General features: G+C 40.3%; 1 protein-coding gene across 3 annotated transcripts in view; it reads right to left on the reverse strand.

Annotated features, from left to right (window-relative positions):
- Positions 1-22,545, reverse strand: part of GPR156 (G protein-coupled receptor 156) — a 95,639-nt gene that overhangs the window by 13,901 nt on the left and 59,193 nt on the right. For 2 of the 3 annotated variants that reach the window (XM_057503033.1, XM_036883473.2), the window contains exons 4-7: positions 9,453-9,588; positions 9,101-9,211; positions 3,808-3,933; positions 2,727-2,822 (exon numbers count right to left, since the gene is read on the reverse strand). In XM_057503033.1, the coding sequence (XP_057359016.1) occupies positions 2,727-2,822; positions 3,808-3,933; positions 9,101-9,211; positions 9,453-9,588 (469 nt within the window). The remainder of the gene's footprint in view (positions 1-2,726; positions 2,823-3,807; positions 3,934-9,100; positions 9,212-9,452; positions 9,589-22,545) is intronic. The other variant, XM_036883475.2, reaches the window with a different exon arrangement.

Consider the following 22,545-nt stretch of genomic DNA (forward strand, 5'->3'; position numbering starts at 1 on the left):
TCCATCCACACCCTCCACCCTCTTTGTGACTCTCCCTGCCCCATCGTCAGAAACCCACAGCTCTGTTCTTTCCTTTTGTCCCGTGAATATAAACCTGCTCTCAGATACCTATTTGTATGACAGAGAACATGACTCCCAGCACCTTAGAGGGCTGCTCTCCTAGAAGGAGCTGCATTTAAACAGTAATCAAAGCTTTAACCAGTAATACATAATATATAGATTGAACATAAGTTTGCCTGATTCTGTGCAAAGTGTCATGTTAGGTGTAGGGCAGGCAATGGTGCAAAAAGGAGTAAGCCACGGTCCTGGCTTTCACGGAGCTCAGTTTGCTAGGGAAATGCAAGGCACACAAGCGTCCATGTTGTATGACAGAATGTGAAGATGCCACAGGGGATGAGGTGGAGGTGGGGGGCATGGGGACTCAGAGGGAGAACTGATAGTCAAAGTAAGTATAAGCAGGGTACCTGCCAGTAAAACCACATAACCTAACTCCACCTGCAGGGATGGTCCTAAAGATTATTTTTTGGAGGACTGGCTGTGCCTACAGTGAAGGAATCAGCACAACAGAGATGTCTTCTGGGTGCTGCTAATGCCCAGTGTCCCAAAAGGGGCCTGAGGACCAAACATGGCCACCCTGAGACCTTCAATAACTAGAAGACACACAAGTCAGGCCAGTGGGACCTGACTTTTGGGTAACTGATGCTATCAGGTGGCAGTTGGCAGAATATTGAATGATTAGTAATTTAATAGAGGTGAATGAAATTAATTCTATGATTTCTAAATGTTCAAATATGATCGTATTAAAATGTTTTCACTCCATTAAAGTCCTTTTCAAAAGGGAATTGAGCATGTATTTTTGTATTTAAAGTCCTTTTCAAAAGGGAATTTATGTAGCCATGACTTGTGTTTGAGTGATGCATATACAATATATGTATGTCATTCACCTTCACTGCTCAGCAGTGTGGGGTGGGGGTACTTGAGAGGCTCAGGCAGGGGCTCCTTGAACTGAATGTGGAGATTTGGGTTCTCTTCAAGACTGCGCGTTGCCCAGGGAGCCGACAGGGGTCTGGCTCAGGCAGTTTCCTGAAACTCGGTACTCTTTTCCCCTTTTCTTTCTTTGTCCTTCAGAAAGATATTATAGTGAAATAAAATGGGAATGGTTTTATATAAGAGGCAGTGGAGAAAATAAATCAAGTTGAGCTGCAGAGTGAGCTGCCCCAGGGGAGGTGCTGAGTCTCTGTGCTGGGAGGACATGCTCTCCTGCAGGGACCAGATGAGCCCACAGAGGCACTTTCCAGAGCTGTCCAGGGCACCAGGGGAAGATTAATACCAACAATAGCTAACATTTATCGAGCTCTTCCTATGGGCCAGGAGTGGTTGAAATTCTCAACATGCACTAACATGCATTGAAACTCAGAACAGTTCTGAGAGGATGTTATCATCACCTCCATTTTACATATGTGGGAACTTAAGCTCAGAGAAGTTAAATGAGGCTCAGGGTCAGCTAGGAACTCACTTAATCAGAGTTCAAACCCTGCTATATTTGGAAGCTCATTTTCTTAACTATTAGCAAGAAACTAGAGATCAAGAGCTGCTCATTTTCTAGTGTTTCTATTTAAGCATATTTCTACTAAGCTGCACATAGTTAAACAGCAACAGTTCCCTGTCCCAGCCCTGTGCCTCAGAGCCAATTCTCAGAGCAATCACTTGAACACTTTCCTAGTAGTGAAGTGAGTAAAGTTTACCTTTAAAGACCATGTATTTCTTTTCTTTCTTTTTTTAATTAAAGTATCACTGATATACAATCTTAAGATGGTTTCACATAAACAACATTGTGGTTTCAATATTCACCCTTATCATCAAGTCCTCACCCCCTCTATTGCAATAGAAACCACGTATTTCTACAAAAACTTCTCTTCTGCTAGCAATCAGTTAACCAGGCCTTTTTGTCCTTACAGTCAACAAGGAACCTCTTGCCACACAGAGCCTGACCTGTTCATTGAAACAAGCCTGCCCTACACCCCTCATAGCCAGATTCTCTGTTCCACGAAGATGAAAACCAGCTAATAGGATACTGGGTTCTAAGGACTTGTCTTGGTGTCCTGGATAGGTATCCTATGCCCTCTGGAAATAATCCTACTTTTGCCACCTAACAGAGACAGATGAAGCTAATAAAGAGAGATTCTGGGTAGTATGGGGATACTCTGAGACAGCCAGAACCACTCAAAGCACACCCTGATGTGGCCATCTGTCTTAGGGCCAGCCTTGCTTCCAGCCAGAGCCAGAAAGATTAGTGAATGGAAGGCAGCAGGATGCCCTGACCCAAATCTAAAGACACAAGATATAATAAAGGCACTTATGGGAACAAATTAAGCTGGAGAGACTGTCTCCTCATAATTCCCCTTGCAGGGAGTTGGGGAGGAAACTGGTATTGCCAAATCAATTAAAAAACCAGACCAAGAAATGGGAGAAACAGTGGGTGAATTACACATGATTTGAGGGAGGACTGAATGAGAGAGTCCAAAGAGTTGGGAATGTGACTCTCAAAACAAAAAAAAGTAGAGAAATAATAAGGGTCATGCCTTTGAGATTTATGCATCAACACAGGTCTCCTCTGATTTCAAGATTCTTTGCAGATACCACCTCATTAATTCCAGTAACTCCCTCTTCATATCCATCTTGTTGGCGACAGATAAACTGTATCTCAAGGAGATGTAGCTACCAACCTTGCACACCAAAATGAGAGCAATCCAGACATCAGCATACCGGGAGGCACAGAAGTGTGTGCTGGTCAGGGAGCAGGACACATCTCTCCCTGCCACCTAGAAGGGACACAGAGTTAGGACTGAGGGCTCCTGTGATTACCAGGAACTCACAGCAGATCTTGTGCACATCCATCCAGAGGAGCATGAACACCTCTACAGCACATGTAACTTCCCCCTTCACAGGTAAAAATTGTAACATTTAATTGACTTCATTAGAATCTAAATGAGAGTGGCTCTGAGTTGAAGAAAAAGATGATAAAGCTGGGCTGGTATGTGGACGTTGGGTAGTGGCAGGGCTTATTCCTCAGTTATGCGCTTTGTGGTCATAGTGATTTAAATTAGTGTGTCAGAAAAATTACAAATTATTTCACAGCATGTTTCTGCTATTTGTTAGCAGGTGAAGCTGTAAATATTCAATCTGCAATGTCAAGATTCCACTGCATTCCTTGGCCCTTTGTGAGGCTGGAGACATATAATACTTCATATTCATTGAACACTATGTACAGGGCACAGGTGAGTCCTTTAACTGCCTTGTTTCACTTAATCTTTACCACAGCCCTATGAAATTGGTAATAATATTATCTCCATTTTACCAGTAGAAGAAATAGGGACTTACGCTAAACGACTTTTCCAAGGCCACATGGCTGATACGTGGTAGGGCTGAGAGGTTGACTGACTCTAAAGACCACCTCAAAATACTACCTTTACCTCTCAACACTTAGGGAAAAGCAACTTCCTGTAGCTGAAAATACTCATTATTGACAATCTGGAAGCAAAGATAATTGTCAGGTGGATTCTAGTGTGCTGACATCTCAGGGGATGCTCTTGGAAAGGGACAGTACAAGGGGCTGCACATCCTACAGACAAAGGGGAGGTATTCACAACAGCCACAGCTCCTGGCACTCCCTCCTCTTTGGGTCATTGATCTCTTGTTGGGGAAATGACCACACAGTGAATACTGCTGGGAGAGTAAGCCCCATTACACACAGAAACCAGACCTCCCAGTTGAGGAACCATATTCTCCAAGGGTTGGGCCCCTCACCGTCATACTGACACTGAGAATCTGGAAGCACTGGATGGGATCAGTCAGCACCCATGTCATGAGCAGGATCACATCAGCTATCACAAGGGCTGCCACCAACCCCAGTAGCTGCAGGTCTTTGATTATCTGCAAAAGAATCAAGGTTACAATTTTCCTTTGCTTGCTGGCTCTGTTACACAGAGGTTAGAGTATCCTATGTGCTCTGAACTAAAGGCTCCAGAGTAAGCCCTCCCAGGGCACTTCAAATCTGGCCATCAAAAATGAAACAACACTAAACATGTGCAATGATTTCTATGTTCATATCATCATCACAATGAAACATTTCCATTTGTTTATCTTTTCCTTGTCTTACCTTTTTCCACAAAGGAGTCAAGGGGTCTTATAAAATAAACACACTATTATTTCCAGATATGTTTATACAAGCACATAGAGATATGGAAGTTCTCACAAAAAACTGTTAACAACCATTAACCTGAATGGTGGGATTGAGAGATAAGGGTGGTGGAGGAGGAGAGATGACTAGCAATTTATCTATACATATGTGAAGCATTTGACAATACAAACAGGATGTGTTACTTCCATGAGTCCAAAAATAAATAAAAAAGCATGTTCTGTGACAGGATAAAAACTTGAAAAATATTAGGGAAAAGAGAAAATAAGGAGAATTATGATGAAAACTCAGGTGAGGAGAGTACATAGCATTCATGAATTGAGGCATAAATGTAGATCTGAGTTTTTGAAAAACCAATGAAAAGAAGGAAGCACAACTGGTTATATGATTCATGATGTGTATAAGATAAAAACAAGTTAGTTGCTTAATCAAAGTGCTCAAAAACAGTAATAATGAGAAAAATCTTCAAATCAACCAACAAAAAGAAAGACACAAAGTGAGCAGAAACTAAGATAAGGAGGAAAACTGATTTCTCATCAGATAGAAGGCCAAGTAAGAAAACAGTAGAGGGAAATCTTCAAAATACTGAAGGAAGAAAAGAAAACCTCAACTTAGAATTCCATATCCAGCAAAAATATCTTTCAAACACAAAGGTGAAATAAAGGCTTTTTCAGATAAACAAAAGCATAAGGAATTCTACTGTACAAGAATTAGCACATCTGCATGACAATGTTAGATATCCTTGAAACAAAAGGAAAATGATAGAAACATGGACTTATACAAGGAAATTAAGAGCTCTGGAAATGTTAGTTTCACAGAAAACTGTATGATTGATTTTTATTATTTAAATATCTTTAAAATTTAACTAATTGTTTAAATAAAAATAGTAACAATTATATGGAGATTATAATGTACCTAAAAGTAAAAACAGTAACACAAAGATTGGGAAGGGAAAGATGGAAGCATACTATTGTAAGGTAACTATACTACATGTGAATGCCAATCATACAATTATACACAAACTTTACCAGGAATTGAAGAGGAGGAAATACTTCCCAATTCATTCTACAAGGCCAGCATTACTAAAACTAGAAAAAGATATTCAAGAAAAAAAAAAAACTACAGAGCAACATCCCTTAAAAACATAAATACCACGTTATAAGCAAAATTTTATGAAAATGAATCCAACAATATAAGGAGAGGATAATACAACATGACCAACTGGAGTTTATCCTAGGAATGCAAGGTTGGTTTGTGAACAAACTAAAAGAGAAAAAACACGATCAACAGACACAGAAAAAGCACTTGAAAAAACCCAACATCAATTCTTCATAAAAAAACCCTCAGCAAAATAATTATACAAAGGAACTTCTCACTAGATAATGTGCATCTACAGTAAAACTATAGTTAACATCATACTTAGTTTTGAAGGACTTAATCTGTTCCCCATAAGATCAAGAAAAACTCAAGAATGTCTTCTCTCAGTGCTTCTGTTCAACACTGTACTCGTGCTTCTAGCCAGTGCTAGAGACTGTCTTTATTCACAGATGATATGATCATTTATGCACAAAATCTGATGGAATCTACAAAAAAGCTCCTATAACCAAAAAGTAGTTTAGCAGGGTTGCAGCATACAAGATCAGCACAAAAAAATTGATTATATTTCCACATACTAGCAACAAAAAATTGAAAAGTAAAATAAAAAGTAATAACACGTATAATAGCATAAAAATAAAATACTTAGGAATAAATCTGATAAAAGGTGTGAAGGACCTCCTCCAATGAAAACTATAAAAAATTGCTGGGAGACATTAGAAAAGGCCTAAATAAATGAAGAAATATACTGTGGTCATGGATTAAAAGACAAAACATTGTTAAGAAGTCAATGGTCTAAATTTGATCTATGGACTCAATCTCAATAAAAATCCCAGGAGAAATCTGCAGAAGTTGGCAACTTGATTAAAAAAATTCAAAGGACCTAGATTAGCCAAACAACATTGAAAGAGAAGAAAAAAATTAGAGAACTAGCACTCCTAATTCAAGACAATATAAACCTACAATAATCAATATAATATGGTATTGATATCAAAATAAGCAAATACATCATGAGACAGAATAGAGTCCAGAAACAGATCCATACATATATGGACAAGTGATTTTCAGCAAAGGTGCAAAGGTAATGCAGTGAAGAAAGGACAGACTTTTCAACAAATGGTGCTGGAACAACTGGATATCCATGTGTAAAAATATGAACTTTGAACCATATAGCAGCACATCATATTCCAAAATTAACTCAAAATGGATCATAGGCTTAAATATAAAAACTAAAACTCTAAAATTTCTAGAAGCAAACCCAGGAGAAAAACCTTTTGGGGCAAAAAGACATATGCACCTTATGTTTATTGCAGCACTTTTTACAATAGCCAAGATATGAAAGCAACCTAAGTGTCCATCAGTAGATGAATGGATAAAGAAGAGGTGGTACATATATACAATGGAATATTATTCAGCCATAAGAAAGAAACAAATCCTACCATTTGCAACATGGATGGAGCTGGAGGACATTATGCTCAGTGAAATAAGCCAGGCAGAGAAAGACAAGTGCCAAATGATTTTCCTCATTTGTGGAGTATAACAACGAAGCAAAACTGAAGGAACAAAATAGCAGCAGACTCAGAGACTCCAAGAAGGAACAAGTGGTTACCAAAGGGGAGGGGTGTGGGAGGGCGGGTGGGGGGGGAGGGAGAAGGGGATTGAGGGGTATCATGTTTAGTACACATGTGTGTGGGGGTCATGGGGAAAACAGTGTAGCACAGAGAAGACACATAGTGGATCTGTGGCATCTTGCTGCACTAATGGACAGTGACTGCATTGGGGTATGGGTGGGGACTTGATAATATGGGTAAATGTAGTAACCACATTGTTTTTTCATGTGAAACCTTCATAAGAGTGTATATCAATAATGCCTTAATAAAAAGTAAAAAATAAAAAACCCTTTTGGGGCATTAGGTTAGGCAAAAGTTTCTTAGATCTGATACAAAAAACATGATCTATAAAAGAATAAATTGGTAAATTGGACTTTATCAAAATTCTCTTTGAAAGACACTCTTAAGCAAATGAAAAGAAAAGGCACAAACCAGAAGAAAATCTTTGCAAATCATATATCTGATGAAGGACTTGTGTCCAGAATACAAGAACTCTCAAAACTCAATAATAAAAAGCCAAACAACTAAATTAAAAAAAAAATGGGCAAAAGATTTGAGCAGATACTTCACCAAAGATACATGGATGTCAAAATATGCATGAGAAAAGATGCTCAGCATTGCATCAGAGAAATGCAAATTAAATCACAATGAGATACTATGACATATTCTTATTAGAATGGTGAAGAAAAAGACCAACCTAGTCAAATGTTGCAAAGGATGTGGAGGAAAAGGAATATCATACAATGCTGGTGGGAATATAATATGGTACAGCCACTTTGGAAAACAGGCAATTATCTTAAAAAGTTAAACATACACCTACCATAGGATCCAACCATTCTACTCTTAGGTTTGTATCAGGAGAAATGAAGGCATATGCCTGCACAAGACTTCTACATGAATATTCACGCAGTTTTATTATTAATAGCCCCAAACTGGAAACAAACCCAAATATCCATCAACCATTGAACAGATAAATGAACTATAGTATGTCTACATATTGGAATATTACTCAGCAAAAACGAGAAAAGAACCATTGATGTATGCAACAGTACGGAAAAATCTCAAAAAATAATTAGGCCAAGTAAAAGAAGACAGCTTTAAAAAAAAATAGTACATACTACATTATTCCATGTATATAAAACTCTGGAAAAGTAAACCAATTTATAGTGACAGAAAATAGTCAATGGTTGCCTGGGGACAGGGACGGAGGGATGTAAGGGTTGGACAGGAGAGAGAGATAACAATGGTGCATGAGGAAAATTTGTGTATGATATACCACTTTTCGTGGGTGAATTCATATGCCAAAACTTATCAAATCATACACTTTAAATATGTGCAGTTCATTGCATGTCAATTATGCCTCAGTAAAGCTACTTTTAAAGAAGAAATCAGTGTTCCAGAGGGAGGGATGAACTTCTTGCCCTTTAGGCAATCTTTTTCATATGTATGGTTACTTACAGCTAAGCTTTTGATAAATATTCACCATGATTAAATAACATTTGCTAAGAAAAACAACAGCAATCATTCCAGAGAAGTAAACTCCAACAGTCTGGACAGGATCATAGCCACAGAGTCTGATGATTGGGCTTTGAGGCTTGGGCAGCTCCACCAGGCAAATGATAAAATGGGGAATGTGGTTAAGATGACGTCTGGTGTCAGGGACATGTAGGTGACCTGGCTGCCACAGAGCTTCTAGGCTGATTTTATGTGCTGAATAGGCATCCTCTTCCCTGCTCACTGTGCCAGACCCATCCTTCTTAGTGCAGAGCAAGGTCTTCCACATGAAAAAGAACTGGGCTAGTGAAGGAAAGCTCTGCTTACTTGCTACAGCTTCTCCAACACCCTCCCTCCCTCCACTTGCAGCCTACACCAGTGCCAAGCAACAGTCTTTCTGGACATCTTGTTCTTCCTTGTACTGGTGCCAGATATTGGCCAGCTCACACATCTCTAGAGCAGTAGACGTGTATATGAAGTGGACCCTTTGTTCAAAGACCCCTTTCCGAACAGCACTAATGTAAGCCTTCCAGGCTTGGGGGCCGACAAGGCCACATGCCTCCAAGGTTTGAAATGAGGAGCATGAACTCCAGGATGTCATAAAAAGGCCAGACCCAGTAATCCAGCACAAGCTCGTCTAGCTTTTAAGTCACAGTGAAGGTGCTCTCCACCGTCAAGCGGTGTGTACTTGCTGCATACTCACCACTCTCTTGTCCGGGACCCTCTGGGTAAACACCTTGTAGAGTCGCCAGCTCTTTCCCAGAATAGGGCCAAACACAAGGGAGGTCCCAATGCATAGCATGGACAATCTGATCTGTGGGTGGAAAGGGGCAGAAGCAAGAGGCATGAGAGAAACCTTTGTCATTCTCCACATACATTCTGATCTGCAAAGCCACAGTCTACAGAGGTGGGAGGCAGAAGGTGGACCAGGGATTGCCTCTGAAAGCATCCATACTAAGTAAGATAAAGGTAATCGACACCCCAGAAACAGCTGACTTAAAAAGTTATCAAAAGTTGGGCGTATATTCAAAACAAAATTTTAAGACTTCACCTACCTGAATGACAGTTTCCAGTGAGCTTCTCACTACAGTATCTCGATCTTGAGTCCCAAAGAGGTAAACACTACTGTAAGTCAGACAGCTGCCCAGTAAGGTCACAATATTCAGATTGGGACTGGACATCTTCACAATCCTAGAGGGAATCAGGAAGAAAGACACTTGCAGTCATGGTGCTTTGCCCTGGCCATGGACAGAGTTTCCCTACCAGCAGAATCTCCAGTGTAAACTCAAGAGTGAAGGGTCACTGGCAAGAAACTATTTTAAGGCTCTGTAAAAAATGTTATGACTTATTTAAGCCTATTTTTAAAAAGAATCAAATTCTGGCACTTCTTGTTTGTATAACTCCAAGTCTTTTAAAAGAAGGCCATCTTCTAAAAACAGGTGGTATCAGAGAAGAATTAGGATTTTTCCATGAAATTTATGGTTGCTTAGAGACTGCTCTATGCAGCCTAGTGAATAAATAACTAGCAGGTAGATACCTCAAGAAATATAGTTTGGAGCCTTTAGAAATGAGGTGTAAGGTAAACTACTATTTGGCAAAAGGTATGGGATTTTTCTGTTCACTATTTACTTTATTTGATATGTAAATTTATTTTCCTCTCTCTGCTTGACCAAGAGAGAAAGAGGAAGTAGGGACGGAAAGGGGAAACTCAGGAAAGGACTTTTGTCAAGCAGTTTTAAATGACCTTATAGCGCAATTCAAAGATTAGCAGGAGGTGTGGACAATCAGGGTCTCAGACAAACCCTGGGCACCAACAGAGGCTCAGGACAAGGTAGAAATGTGTGAATTGGTTAATATGAGGGGAAAACTGGGCTTACTCTGGACAGTAACCAAAAACAATTAAGAAGAAATGTAATTGTATTTAAGAGTTTTAGTCTAGAGTGTATTCTACCTAAATGCACTATTTATACTAACAGTCATTTGATAACTATACTTAGTTATACTTTTATTTTTAAATAATAACCGAGGGGGGAAAGCATTCTTATCTATGTACCTGGATTCCCTGGCTGACCACCTTAAAGGCCAGAGCCAGGGCAAACTGGCTACTCAGTGCAGCTTATTTTAATGACAGGCAAAGCACCCTGGAGGCATTGAACAGTTTGGCAGTACTAGACTGCAAACATCCTAACCACCATCAGCCCAGCTTGATTACCTCGTGGCTGGCAGCATAATTATGCACCCCCCACACAAGGATACCAAACCACTGGCCCAGGACTCAGGCCCCAAGTACATCACTATATATAGGCCAATGCATCCAGTTGGGTTTTTAGCTTGTTTTGGAGCAAAAACCTTGATTTTTTTCCTTCCTCTTAAAGTGAGAACAACTTTAATGTATTCCCCTTGTAAAATGGGGATAATAATAGTACATCCCTCCAATCAGAGTTGTGAGGATTCAATGAGAGAATATAGCAAAGGATATGGCACAGAGTCTGTCACATAGCAAGCATGTTGCCAACATTAGCTGATGATACTATTAAACTTACCATCTTCCTGCTTTAGAAACCTAAGAATCACCTTTTCCTTCTCCTGTTCCTTCATCAGCTCTACCAAGTCAACTGCCAATTTTTTTTACTTATTTCAAAATCTCTCTGAGTTGTCCCTCACTCTCCATTCCTGCTCCTACTACATTCATCCAAGATACAGTTATGTTAGAAGTAATGGAACCAGAGTCAGACAGAAATCTGGGCTCTGCCAATCACCACTGTGTAACTCTGGGCCAGTCATTTAAATACTCTAGGTTCCTGTTTCATTATCTGTGAAATGAAGATGATATTATCTTTCTGTAACCACCCCATAGGTTATTGCAAAGACCAAATGGGGTGTGTGCCAAAACTCTTTGAAAACTCTAAGGTGATGTAAAAAGATTAATTTTTAGATTTTTAATGTAAACTTCAGTCCTAACACCATTTTTTGTCCTAATGCATCCTGTATATCACTTTCAGGCTTTTTCTTAAAATTCCACCTTCATAACTTAACAAGAAAGCTACATGCATAAAGAACAATTTTGTTTATCTTAAGTCTCCTGCATCCAAATTTAAGAGCTAGCCCTATCCTACCCATCCATGTATTCATTCAGGTTTGCCTCCTCAGTCACCATGTCTTCAAATTGTGGATTTAGGGAGAGAGAGATTTCCTAGTTTCTTTATCTCTCCCCATAAGAAGAGGAAATATGTATTGCATATTGAGAACTGAAATAAGAACAACGCCAACTAGCAGCTTCACAGTGATTTAAGAAAAGCACTACATTAGAGAGACCAGTGCTGATGCTCACTTAGAAAAGAGGACACCACTGACCTGGGACTGGCCACTTGGGGCAGTCAGAAGCTTGGGGAGTGGTACAATTGGGTAGACTCCTGCAAGACCAGTAACGCAGGCTGTTCTTCCCATGGCCTCTCACAAGCTCTTGGGCACGAGTCATGAGGATGTGATGAAGATTCCTCAGCAAGCCACTGACCGCTTGCACAGCTACACATCTGTGTTGTCTAGAGCACTGATGGGTGGGTTTCTTAATTCTTCTCTGGACCCATTTTATTTGAACACCACTGTACGATCAGAGCCCTTTATGTAATTCAGTACTGCATGAAATCCTGATTTAGAATTCTACCCCCTCCTGACTTAGGAGGAACTCAATTAGTTGTTTTTGACAAAATATATTACACAGTACTCGCATCTCAGAAGTTGATGCAAATTCGTTCTTCAAATGGACATGTTGTATTATGGATTTATATAGGTATATTTCAACATTTTTCATAAAAAATCCTATTGAAAACTTGCTTCAGAAAAAAAGTGAATGGAAGATGATTTACCTGTTTTGTTTGGCCAAGTTAACACGTGTGAAGTCACTGAAAGGTGAATCATCTCCTATTCAGCAGGTTAATTATGTATGTCTGGGGGATGTCTTTGCTACTTTGATAGGAATTCAACCACCAAAGTCATTTACATTTTTCCAATGAGCTAAAAAATGAAATCATGTATGCTGAATATTTTAATCAACCACAAACACATAATTTCCACAAAGCAAGAAGATTTAAATATTTTATACTTAATTATACATAGCCAATCCCCTCTAGATTACTTATTTTGCATTTATGAAGACATAAAGGCTTTAACAGGGTTACTGACAGAAACAAGGTGGGATTTATTTTCTTTTAGGGATTATATGGCTACCTCACTACCTTTTTCTCTTCACTTATTGATTGGCAATATAAGATACGAGCTTTCTTAATTTTTCTATTCTCAAGTAAGGTCTCAATACATGTAGATAAATATCTAACTGTATCTGTACAAACCCAGATTATCATTTCAACAGTCTTCCATGAGTTCAGATGCTTCAGTGACATCCACCAGCTCATAGGCATGATGCTTTAAAAAATTTTACCAAATAGCAGTTTCTGAACTTTGGGGTTTTTTAAACTTGGAATTGAGGAGGACTGAATGGCCATCCTATTTCTTCTTCATTATGGTTCAGGAGTGAGTTTGAAAATATAGGTTGTAAAAGGAGCTGAGGGTACTTCTTGGCTTGCTACGGCTATCAGAAAATTTTCCTAAAATGTCACAGGGCCATGCTTTCTAAAATGCTACATGAGTTGATATGAATGTTATCATTGAGCTTTAAACATATCTAAAACCAAATATGAATGTCTTTCCAAAAGGCTTTTTAACAAAACAATTAAGATTAAATTGTGAAAATTTGTTGAATTTCTTCTTCAATCCACTGTTTCTGACCCATGCTACAATGGGATTATAAATTAATTTTATTGGGCTTTATCCTAATGTCTGGTATGTTTCAGCAAATGTGATCATTTTGCTATCATGCTTCTTTCCAGCACTTTAAGTTCAAAATCTGAACCCAATTCAAATTCTGCATACCTCAAAGTAATATTTGCATGACCTCTAACCATATACATCCAAACTTTGAGTTGTAAGGGTGAGAGCAGCCTGGCCATGCTCTGTCGCCTCCGGCTTGGGCCATCATCCTAAGAGATTCCATTAACCTTTCAACCTCCAGAATTCTAAATTCTTTCATCATAACGACTTCACTTTATTCTACTTCCAGACACCCATTCCCAGGGCCACACCTGCGTCTCATGATCAAATTGTTTTACTTCAGAATTTTAAACACCAGTATCTAACTCTTTGATCTCAATGCAACCAAAACTTAACTTCTAGTCTTCCCCCTCAACCTGTTCTTCCCACATTCTTCTTCAGTTCAGGTAATGGCATTTCTATTGCTTGAACCAAAAATCTTGGAGTCATCCATAACTCTTGCTCACCACCTACCTCTGCCATAAGATTCTATTGGTTTTATCCTTGAAAGACATCCAGAATTTCACCACCTCAGCTGCCACCACCCTGATCACAGTCTGCCTTTGCATTTCTCATTGGGATTATTGCAAAAGCCTCCTAACTGGTCTCCCTGCCCCTACTTTAGACTCTCCCTAAGTCTATTCTCAATAAAGCAGCAATAGCAGCCCATTAAAGGTAATCAGGTCATGACAATTCTCTGCTCTAAACCTTGCAATGGCTTCCCATCTCACTCAGAGGAAAAGCCAAAATCTTTACCAGGGTCTACGAGGTCTATGTATTTGGCCCCCATTATCTCTATACCTCATTTCCTGTTTTTGCCCCTTGTGCACTCCACACAGTCCTCCTTGCTGTTCCTTGAAAACACCAGGTACTCATGCATTTCAAGGCTTTGAATGGGCGGTTCTCCTTGCCTAGAATATGTTGATTCACATATTTGCGTGGTTCATTCCCTCTCTCCCTTCATGTCTTTGTTGAAATATCACCCTCTCACCCCCAGAGCTGTGATAACACCATTTAAATTCACACTCCTCCCCCGGAATTCCAAATCCTTCTTATGCTGGTCTTTCCTCTCCATCTCCATCCCACCACCATAGTACTTATTACCTTCTAACATATTACAGAATTTACATATTTATTGTTTACTGTCTTCCCCTTCCAATTATAACAGTTAATTATGTATTTCCAGCACTAGAACACACCCTCAAATATTGAAAGCATTCAGTAAATACCTGATGAACGAATGAGTCTCCTACCCTCCAGGCCTCTCATATGCTTATTTCTAACACATTTGCTCACTGCCTACATATTTCCAGTTCCTTGGTTCTTTAGCTTTCTCACAATCTATCAGTATCTCTTCTTTCCTCTACTCAATTTTAAACCTCTGGTTGGTCATCTGAACAATTCTCTCAACACCTAGTTCTCTTTCCAAACAAGCTGCATCTATCTGAAAAACTCACATCAAAATTACAATCCATTGTCTGCTTTTACATTTAGGCAGCTGAGAACTGGGGGAGAAAATTATACAACCTTTCAGATTGTTGCTACCAAAATCAATGGACTCCAACAGCCATCAGCCAAGCTTAATGAGCCACTAGTCAATATTTTTATTTAATCTATGAGGTGTTTCTTAACATTTTCTTTGTAAGTGACTCACCTCATAAGATTAAAAAAAATAAGAGCACTTACCTGCTTGGCCAATGCCCTCAGTCTAGGTTTGCTGCCCTGCTCTACGTCTTCATAACACCCACAGTATATGTTTGTCAATACAATTGTCATGTTATATTACCAGTTTTTTTTGTTTTTCCTACTAGAGAGTTTCTACTCCTCAAAAACCAGGCTATTTCTTATTCATCTGTATCTCAGTTCCTAGCACAGTCTTTGGAAGATGGCAAGTGTTCCATATCGCTTGTTGAATGAATGAATGATACATTTGTTAATGGACATGGAAGGCCTTTTTGTTTCTTCCTTTCTTTGTTCGCTTCCCTAATCTCACTTTTCCTTAGCAATGCTCTCCTCTGTTAGGTGGAAGAAGGAGGCTCTCATCCTTCCAGAAGTGTGCCAAATGGCTCTGAAGTGGCAGAGGACCTTGACAGACAGAGAGCCAAGTGCTGGCTCAATGTCTATGTGTTAAGACAAGGGGCTCATTCTGGGTAATGGCAGTAATTTAAGGGGGATCCCCTTTGTCCCCCCTGGAATGGCTGAGAAGTCCCTGGCATCACTGAACACAAAGCAGCCAAGATATTTTGGGCGCTGTGGGCTTCCATGGACACTGGGCTCTGATCACTTGGCACATCTCCAGATCCCAAACCCACACTGAAAAGCCTTGCTATCTGGGTGAGCCCCTCCTTGGCGTCCCCTCTCCACATGTGCTGAGTCTAAAAATAAATGAGACAAAGGATCCTAACAGGGGGCTTGTGAAGCTTTTTGCTTTCCCACTGTTTTTGTTTCTAGGAAAGTACAGCATCTTGGGAATATGTATATTGACATATGCACACACATGTTTACTTGTCTCCAGTGAAATCAGGCCACTTGAAAGATTCTTTCCCATTGCTGAATTCTTCCTGGGAATTTCCCCAAGAAGTGCTTTTGTGCAATATGTCTCTGACATCATGTGTCGAGGGCTATGTAGGCCCAGTGATATGATGACAGCCCTTGTCAAGCAGTTGATGGATGAGACCTCATCTTCATGACCACATGGATTACAGAATCTCAGCTGACATCTGCTGAGAAGTTAGCAACATACTTCCCATTCCCTGGCTTCAGAAATCTGCTCATCTTGGACTGATTTGCTGCTTACAACTAGGCTAGAACACATGCCTTCTCATTGCATCTTTGCAGCCAGTAAATTGTTTTGCCATGAGCTAAAACACTCAGCCCTGCTTCTTGTCCTGAGTGAGCCTTTTCTCTCTAAATTCACCTGATTTCCTGCAGTCATTAAGAGCTGGTATATCTTTGTTTTCTATGGAGAGAGCAAGCTCCCTACCTACTATTCTCTCAGGTCAGGCCTACAGCCACTGAAGCTGGAGAGGAACTGGAAGAACAAAGATATTGTGGCTGCAGAATAGCTAAATGACTAGCAGCAGTTGGATCTGATAAAATAGAAGGTCCCTTCCAGCTCTCCCTTCTCAAATTATTCCAGAGGCAAGTGTCTTTTCCTTGCAACTGGCTTATTAATAAGCCAGTCACGCTTTGTATTTCTGCCTTTCTACCTTAGGCAGGAACAACAGGCTGACCTGGTTACCAGAGATGCATTAGAATCTACATCCTAATCAGTCAATCAATCATAAAAATATTTAGCTATTAAGTGCAAAAGAAAACTTGCTAAATATCCTGCCCCAAAATTCCCTTTAGCAGATGACCTCAGTATTTCCATGTTTTATTAGTTCATTATCTTTTTAATGATCATCCTGTCAAACATTAACTCAACATTTCTAAATATCTACTTGTCAAGGTGTTAAGAAGAACTGGAGGCATATGAGTTGCAATTTCTGTCCTCAGCTCATCAGAACACCATCTCCCTTGCAAAGAAAATTTTCCTTTTCTATCATTCTTTCATTTAAAATAGAATAAAATTTTAATTTAATATTAGCAGCTCTTTTCTATCATCCCTTCATTTAAAATAGAATAAAATTTTAATTTAATATTAGCAGCTGTTTTCTCAGTATCCCTGGGCCATTTAACAAGATCTATGTATATGAATGTATGATTATAGATATTTGTACAGGCACATAAATTTCCTGTGTACAAATTTCAGAATGTATAGCTCTCCTAGACTATAAAACAGGCATTAAGGATCGATTTAAAACTGCACCCTCATAAATACTTTTAAAGCTGAAATGTGTAAATTTAGATATAAGACTAAATGCTTCATTATACCAGCTCATGTTAAGGACACACTGATAGATTCAAGATAAGCTGGTGATAAGGAGGAAGAAAAGCCCCAAGGGTACCCTTGCTGGAAACGAACTTGTGGGCTTTAATTGGGAGTATTATGGCCATACTTTACATTGATTTTTAAAAAACTAGTTTCCAAATAAATTTCTGCCATGTCTCATACAATTGTAATATATTTTAAATGCCAGGGAGAAAAACAGTAGAAACACAAAAAATCCTCTTCTCTCATATAACTTCAGACCCTGGAGTGTAAGCATGTGCTGTAATTTATGAAGCAACAATTTCAGCTTCCTTTCTCCCCTTAGCTGTGGGAGATGGCCATGAGCACTCCTAGCAGGTGGCTTGCAGCACGTCCCAAAGGGCAGGGCAGATGCCCTGATCCTGAGTAGAGCATAAAGCACGAGCACAATTGGCCACATGCAACATCCAATCACAAGGGGTCCCCTGTAAACCAGATTATCATCCACTGGGTGACATGTAAATTGATCTCTCAGGAGCACCACAGAGTCACCTGCCTTCCTGGGGTGGTTTCCTTTCCCTCTGCCCCTTCTTTCTTCTCACGCCGCCATGATCTCTGCCCCTTCTTTCTTGCCCTCAGGTTTATGGCAGGGGAACTCTGGGCCTTGGTGGGTCTGAGAGGAATCCTGAACAACTGCAGCTGCTGCAGTCATTCCCCCTGGGCCAGGGTCTGGGAACCATGAGGCTGGGACTGGGTTTTACTTGGCTGCATCCCCATCACCTTCTACAGGGCTCTGAACCTAGTGGAGACTCTCTAAATGTTGTTATCCTGGATAAATCATTAGGTTTAGAAAACTCTTAGAGGTCCTGTAGTTGGAAGCAATAAATAGGAGACAGACTGCAAGCAAGGCGTGCTCCCCCCAACTCTGTCCCTGCAAATTGCCTAGCACAGGATTTGCATGTCAGGGTTCTCAAGAGCACAGCTTAAACCAGTGATGGAACCCGGCTTCCTCATTTTCAGATGAGGAGCCCTGCATGCAGTTTTATAGCCAGTTAGGGACCATGCCAGGATGGCTTACCCAGTGTCCTGACCCCTGGTTCCCTCTGGTGTGCTTTCACTTCCTCCCTAGTCTAACCTACCCACGACCCCTCTTGGGACCCTGTGTCCATCCTACTGATCAGCAGACTTCTGCTAGGGGCTTCCCATCCTGGTTTCCAGCATACAGCTGTAGCAGTGAGGGGCCAAGGGTTTTCGCCTTCCTCCTCCACTGAGGCCTCACGCGGCTGCCCTTTATCATCAAGAGGAGACAGACAGGAAGTCCTGAGTCCCCTGAAGTGCCTTCTGCTGGGCTTTGCCTACTCCTTCCAATTCCAATTGCTGGCCAGGAACTTGGATCTTAGCAGGGTTCCCTTTATGACTCTTGGCTTTACCTACTAGCTGGAACCCCAGACTGAATTCTTGCTACAACCGGTTTTGGTCTTTTAGTTTCCATCATTGTCCAGTGTCTCCAAGTCTTGGCCCCAGCAATGGCCTGGAGGTGGCTGCCCTAGTCTGTGGCAGGAGTTGTACATTCTGTCCTGTAATCTGATGGGAAAGGAACAACTGTTAGATAATCAGTGTGTGTGTTTAAGCAGCTTTCACGGATTAGTACTGAGTTATCAAGATAAAGTGGAAAAAGCCTGGGTTTTGAAATCAGGCTGACCAGGCTGACTAGCTGTGTATGACGTGTGATTTGCTGACCCTGTGGAGGTGCTTTCTTCATCGGAAAATGCAGAAAACAGTGTTTATCATCCTGAGTGCTATAAAAGTTAGAGATAATGTATCTAGAGTAAAAAGCACTGAAGAGGCCTGTAATAGAAAGTAACAACTATCAAGCTAAATTGTCTGTAGTTACATATATAGGGACTAAATGTTTATTTGATGATGAGTTTGAAGTACTGAAGGATCCTGAAGTACGTTGGAATCAGCAAAAATTACATTATAGTCAGAATCATCTGAGTGTATATTTTTTCTACTGCTTAGAATATCAGTAATGATTTGGATTAATATTAAAATGAGAAACCAACACTCATTATATATTTAATATGTGCCAGGCAGTTGCTAAGTGCTCTACATATATTAGCTAATTCAATCTTCACGGCATTCTAAGATAGTGTCATTTTTTTAAAATAGGGAAATAGGATTCAGCAGAGCTCAAGAAGGGGATCAAATCACATGACTAGTAAATGGTGGAGCTGGGATTTAAGAGGGAGTTTGATTCCAGAGCCTGGGTTCTCATGACATTTACTCTCTCACTGTTCACACAGTTAACCTCTGTGAATATCGTCAAGGAGGAAGCCTTATCTCCCTCTGTTTTCCCACCTGGGCCTACTGAGGCAAGGTTTTCCTCCCACTCTCCACATGTGGGAAAACTGCTCAGAGGAAGCTCTCCCCTCGCTCTCTGCCCCAGTACTCTCTCTGCCCCACACAAGCAGAAGGTCGGACTGAGAGAGAACAGGCCTGGTCTAAGTTCTACCGGTTGGTCTCCAAGGCAGGAGACTGCTGCTCTTCTGTCCTCCTTTCCCAATTCCAGCAGGCACTGAGCTATCCTCCATTTCCTGGGCCCCGCTTTAGCATTATGTCAAGTAGCATTTCCTAATTTAGGTTTCACCAGAAATCCCTGTGCTTTCTTTTTCTCAAAAAACTTTATTTTGAAATTACTTAAGACTCATAACAAGTTGCAAAACAGAACAGAGAGTTTTGTTTGCCCCTCACCCAGCTTTCTCCAAAGGTAACAGCTTACATAACTAGAGTACATTATCAAAACCAGGAAAGTAACACTGATGCAGTACTATTAATTCAGCTATAGACCATACTCAAATCTCACCAGTTTTTACATGTACTTGTTTTGTGAGTGTGTGTTTAGTTCTATGAAATTTATCACATGTAAAGATTAATGTAACTTATCACCATAATCAGATACTGAACTGCTCCATCCATGCAAACAGAAGAAAACCTCCCTCAAACTACCTCTTTATAGTCACACCCTTCCCCCCAACTGTAACCCCTGGCAACTTCTGATCTGTTCTTCATCACTATAAATTCATTTCTTGAGAACGTAATATAAAAGAATCATGCAATATGTAACTTCTTGAGATTGGCTTTTTTTCACTCAGCATAATGCTCTTGAGATTTGTCCAAGTAGTTGCATGTATTTACAGCTTGCTGCTTTTTATTGTTGGGGAGTATACCATTATATAGATATACCACAGTTTGTTTATCCATTTACCTGTTGAAGGATGTTTGGGTTGATTCTATTTTTTGATTATTACAAATAAAGCTGCTGTAAACCTTTGCGTACAGGTTTTCGTGTGACCCTAAATTTTCATTTCTCTAGGGTAAATACTGAATTACACAGTGAGCATATGTTTGATTCTGTACAAATCTTCTAAACCAGTTCCCTGTGTAGTGGTATCATTTTACACACCCACCAGCAATGTATGAGACACCCAGTTTCTCTGTATCCTTTCTGACACTTGTCAGTACGTGTGATTTTGGCTCGTGTGGGACATGTCAGCCTGTAAGAGTAGAAACCTTGGACGTCATTTGATTATCAGTCCTGTGTGGTTGCATACACTCTACCTGGACCAAATCCTGGGGGGAGGGGAGGATGTTTTAGGTTCTGAAATCTTATCAAGATCTCCCATGTGCCAGACACTGCAGTATTTCCTAATGCTAGGAAATAAACAAAAATATTATATTTGACTTTGAGGACTCAATATGTAGCAGAGGAGATGAATAAGTGAATAGGTAAATGTGATTATGAAACAATGGAGAAAGTAATATAGGTATATGCAAACTGCTAGGGATATTGATAAAAGAAACTGTGCCTTAGAACAGTGGTTCTTAAATTGTATAATTGATAAGAATCACCTGAAGAGCTTGTTAAGTCACAGATCTGGTCATCATCTTCTCGAGTTTCAGATTCTGTTAGGGTAGGGCCCCAAGAATCTGTACTTCTAACTAGTTCCCTCATAATACTGATGCTGTCAGTCCAGGGCCCACATTTTGACAGATAAGAGTTAGTCTTAGAGGATGAATAGGAGTTTATCAGATGAAAAATAAGAAAAGTCATGAAACAAAGAAGTGGAAAATGAAGGTATGGTGATAAAAGTGCATGGTATGCTCGAGGAGTGGGCACTACGTGTATGACAAGAGCACAACTTAGTTTAAAGGAAGTAAGAAGAATTTGTAGATTAGGGCCAGATTACAGAAGATCTTAAATGCTCACCTAAGGAGCTGTGTAGGCAGCAGAAGTCTATGATTGTCAAAAAAAAAAATGCTGGCAACAGTCAAACTGGAAATGTGCAAGACCAGTTAGGGGCTACTGCTGTGATTCAGAGGAATAGTAGATCTGGTTGCACTTGGGGAATGGAGATGGACAATAGAAACAGGTCTGAGATACATTTCAGAGGTTAATATCTAAGAGTTGGTGACTAACTGCATGTATAGGGGGATGAGGGAATGCAGAATGAGGAATGGATGGATGGTAGTGCTATGAACTAAGACAGGAAATACCCAGAGGAAGAGAAAGATTAGTGGTAAGCTATGAGTCTGGTATTGGTCAACAAATCTGAATTGACTGAGCAATACCCCTCTGATGATACCAATTATGAAGTTAGAAAATGAGATTTGAAAGGGGCAGGGTTTGAGGATCTGTTGTAAGGGATTAAGACCACAGCGGTATCAGATTCAGAACAATAAATTCTGTACTCCCCACCCCCACTCCCAAAAAATGGGTGGGTATATGTGTAAGAGGTGAGTCAAGGATGGAACCAGGATGATACCAACATTAAATGGTTAGGAGGAGTGCAGAGGCCAGTCAAAGTGGCTGGTAGGAAGCAGAAAGGCAGGACCAGACACCCAAGTAGGGTAAAGTTAAGAAAAGAGAGGTTTTCAAAAAGGAGGAACAGAGGAGATGGTTAAGTATTTTATGGCTTGGGGCTAAACAGGATAGAGTCTAAAAAGAGATCAGTTCATTTAATGACGTTGGCAAGGGTCATTCCAGCTGAATCAGGCCATGGGGTGAAGAAGGATTTGGAGCCGAGGAAGTAGAGCTGGCTAGTGAAGGCCACCCTTTTAAAAGTCTTGGCGGTAACAGGAGGTTAGAGGGCTGGGCAGCAGCTGCGGGGAGAGGTATGACCAAGGGGAAAAAATTCCTCCAGAGGCCTTCAAAAGTTTCAAGAGGAATGCCAACAGTTTGTAGTGATTGATTAGTATTTTTTTGTCTACCTGACAAAACACAGAAAATTATTTGATCACAACACTGATCTATTCTTAGGGGGCAATCTGAGTGTGGTAATGACTCTGGTACCTTTCTCAATAAATTTAGGGGCATATAATTAGTTTAATCTTATTGTCTCTTGGTTGCTGAGCACTCCCTGTGCCCC

Source organism: Manis pentadactyla, chromosome 1 (genome assembly GCF_030020395.1).
Source record: "Manis pentadactyla isolate mManPen7 chromosome 1, mManPen7.hap1, whole genome shotgun sequence".
Taxonomy (NCBI): domain Eukaryota; kingdom Metazoa; phylum Chordata; class Mammalia; order Pholidota; family Manidae; genus Manis; species Manis pentadactyla.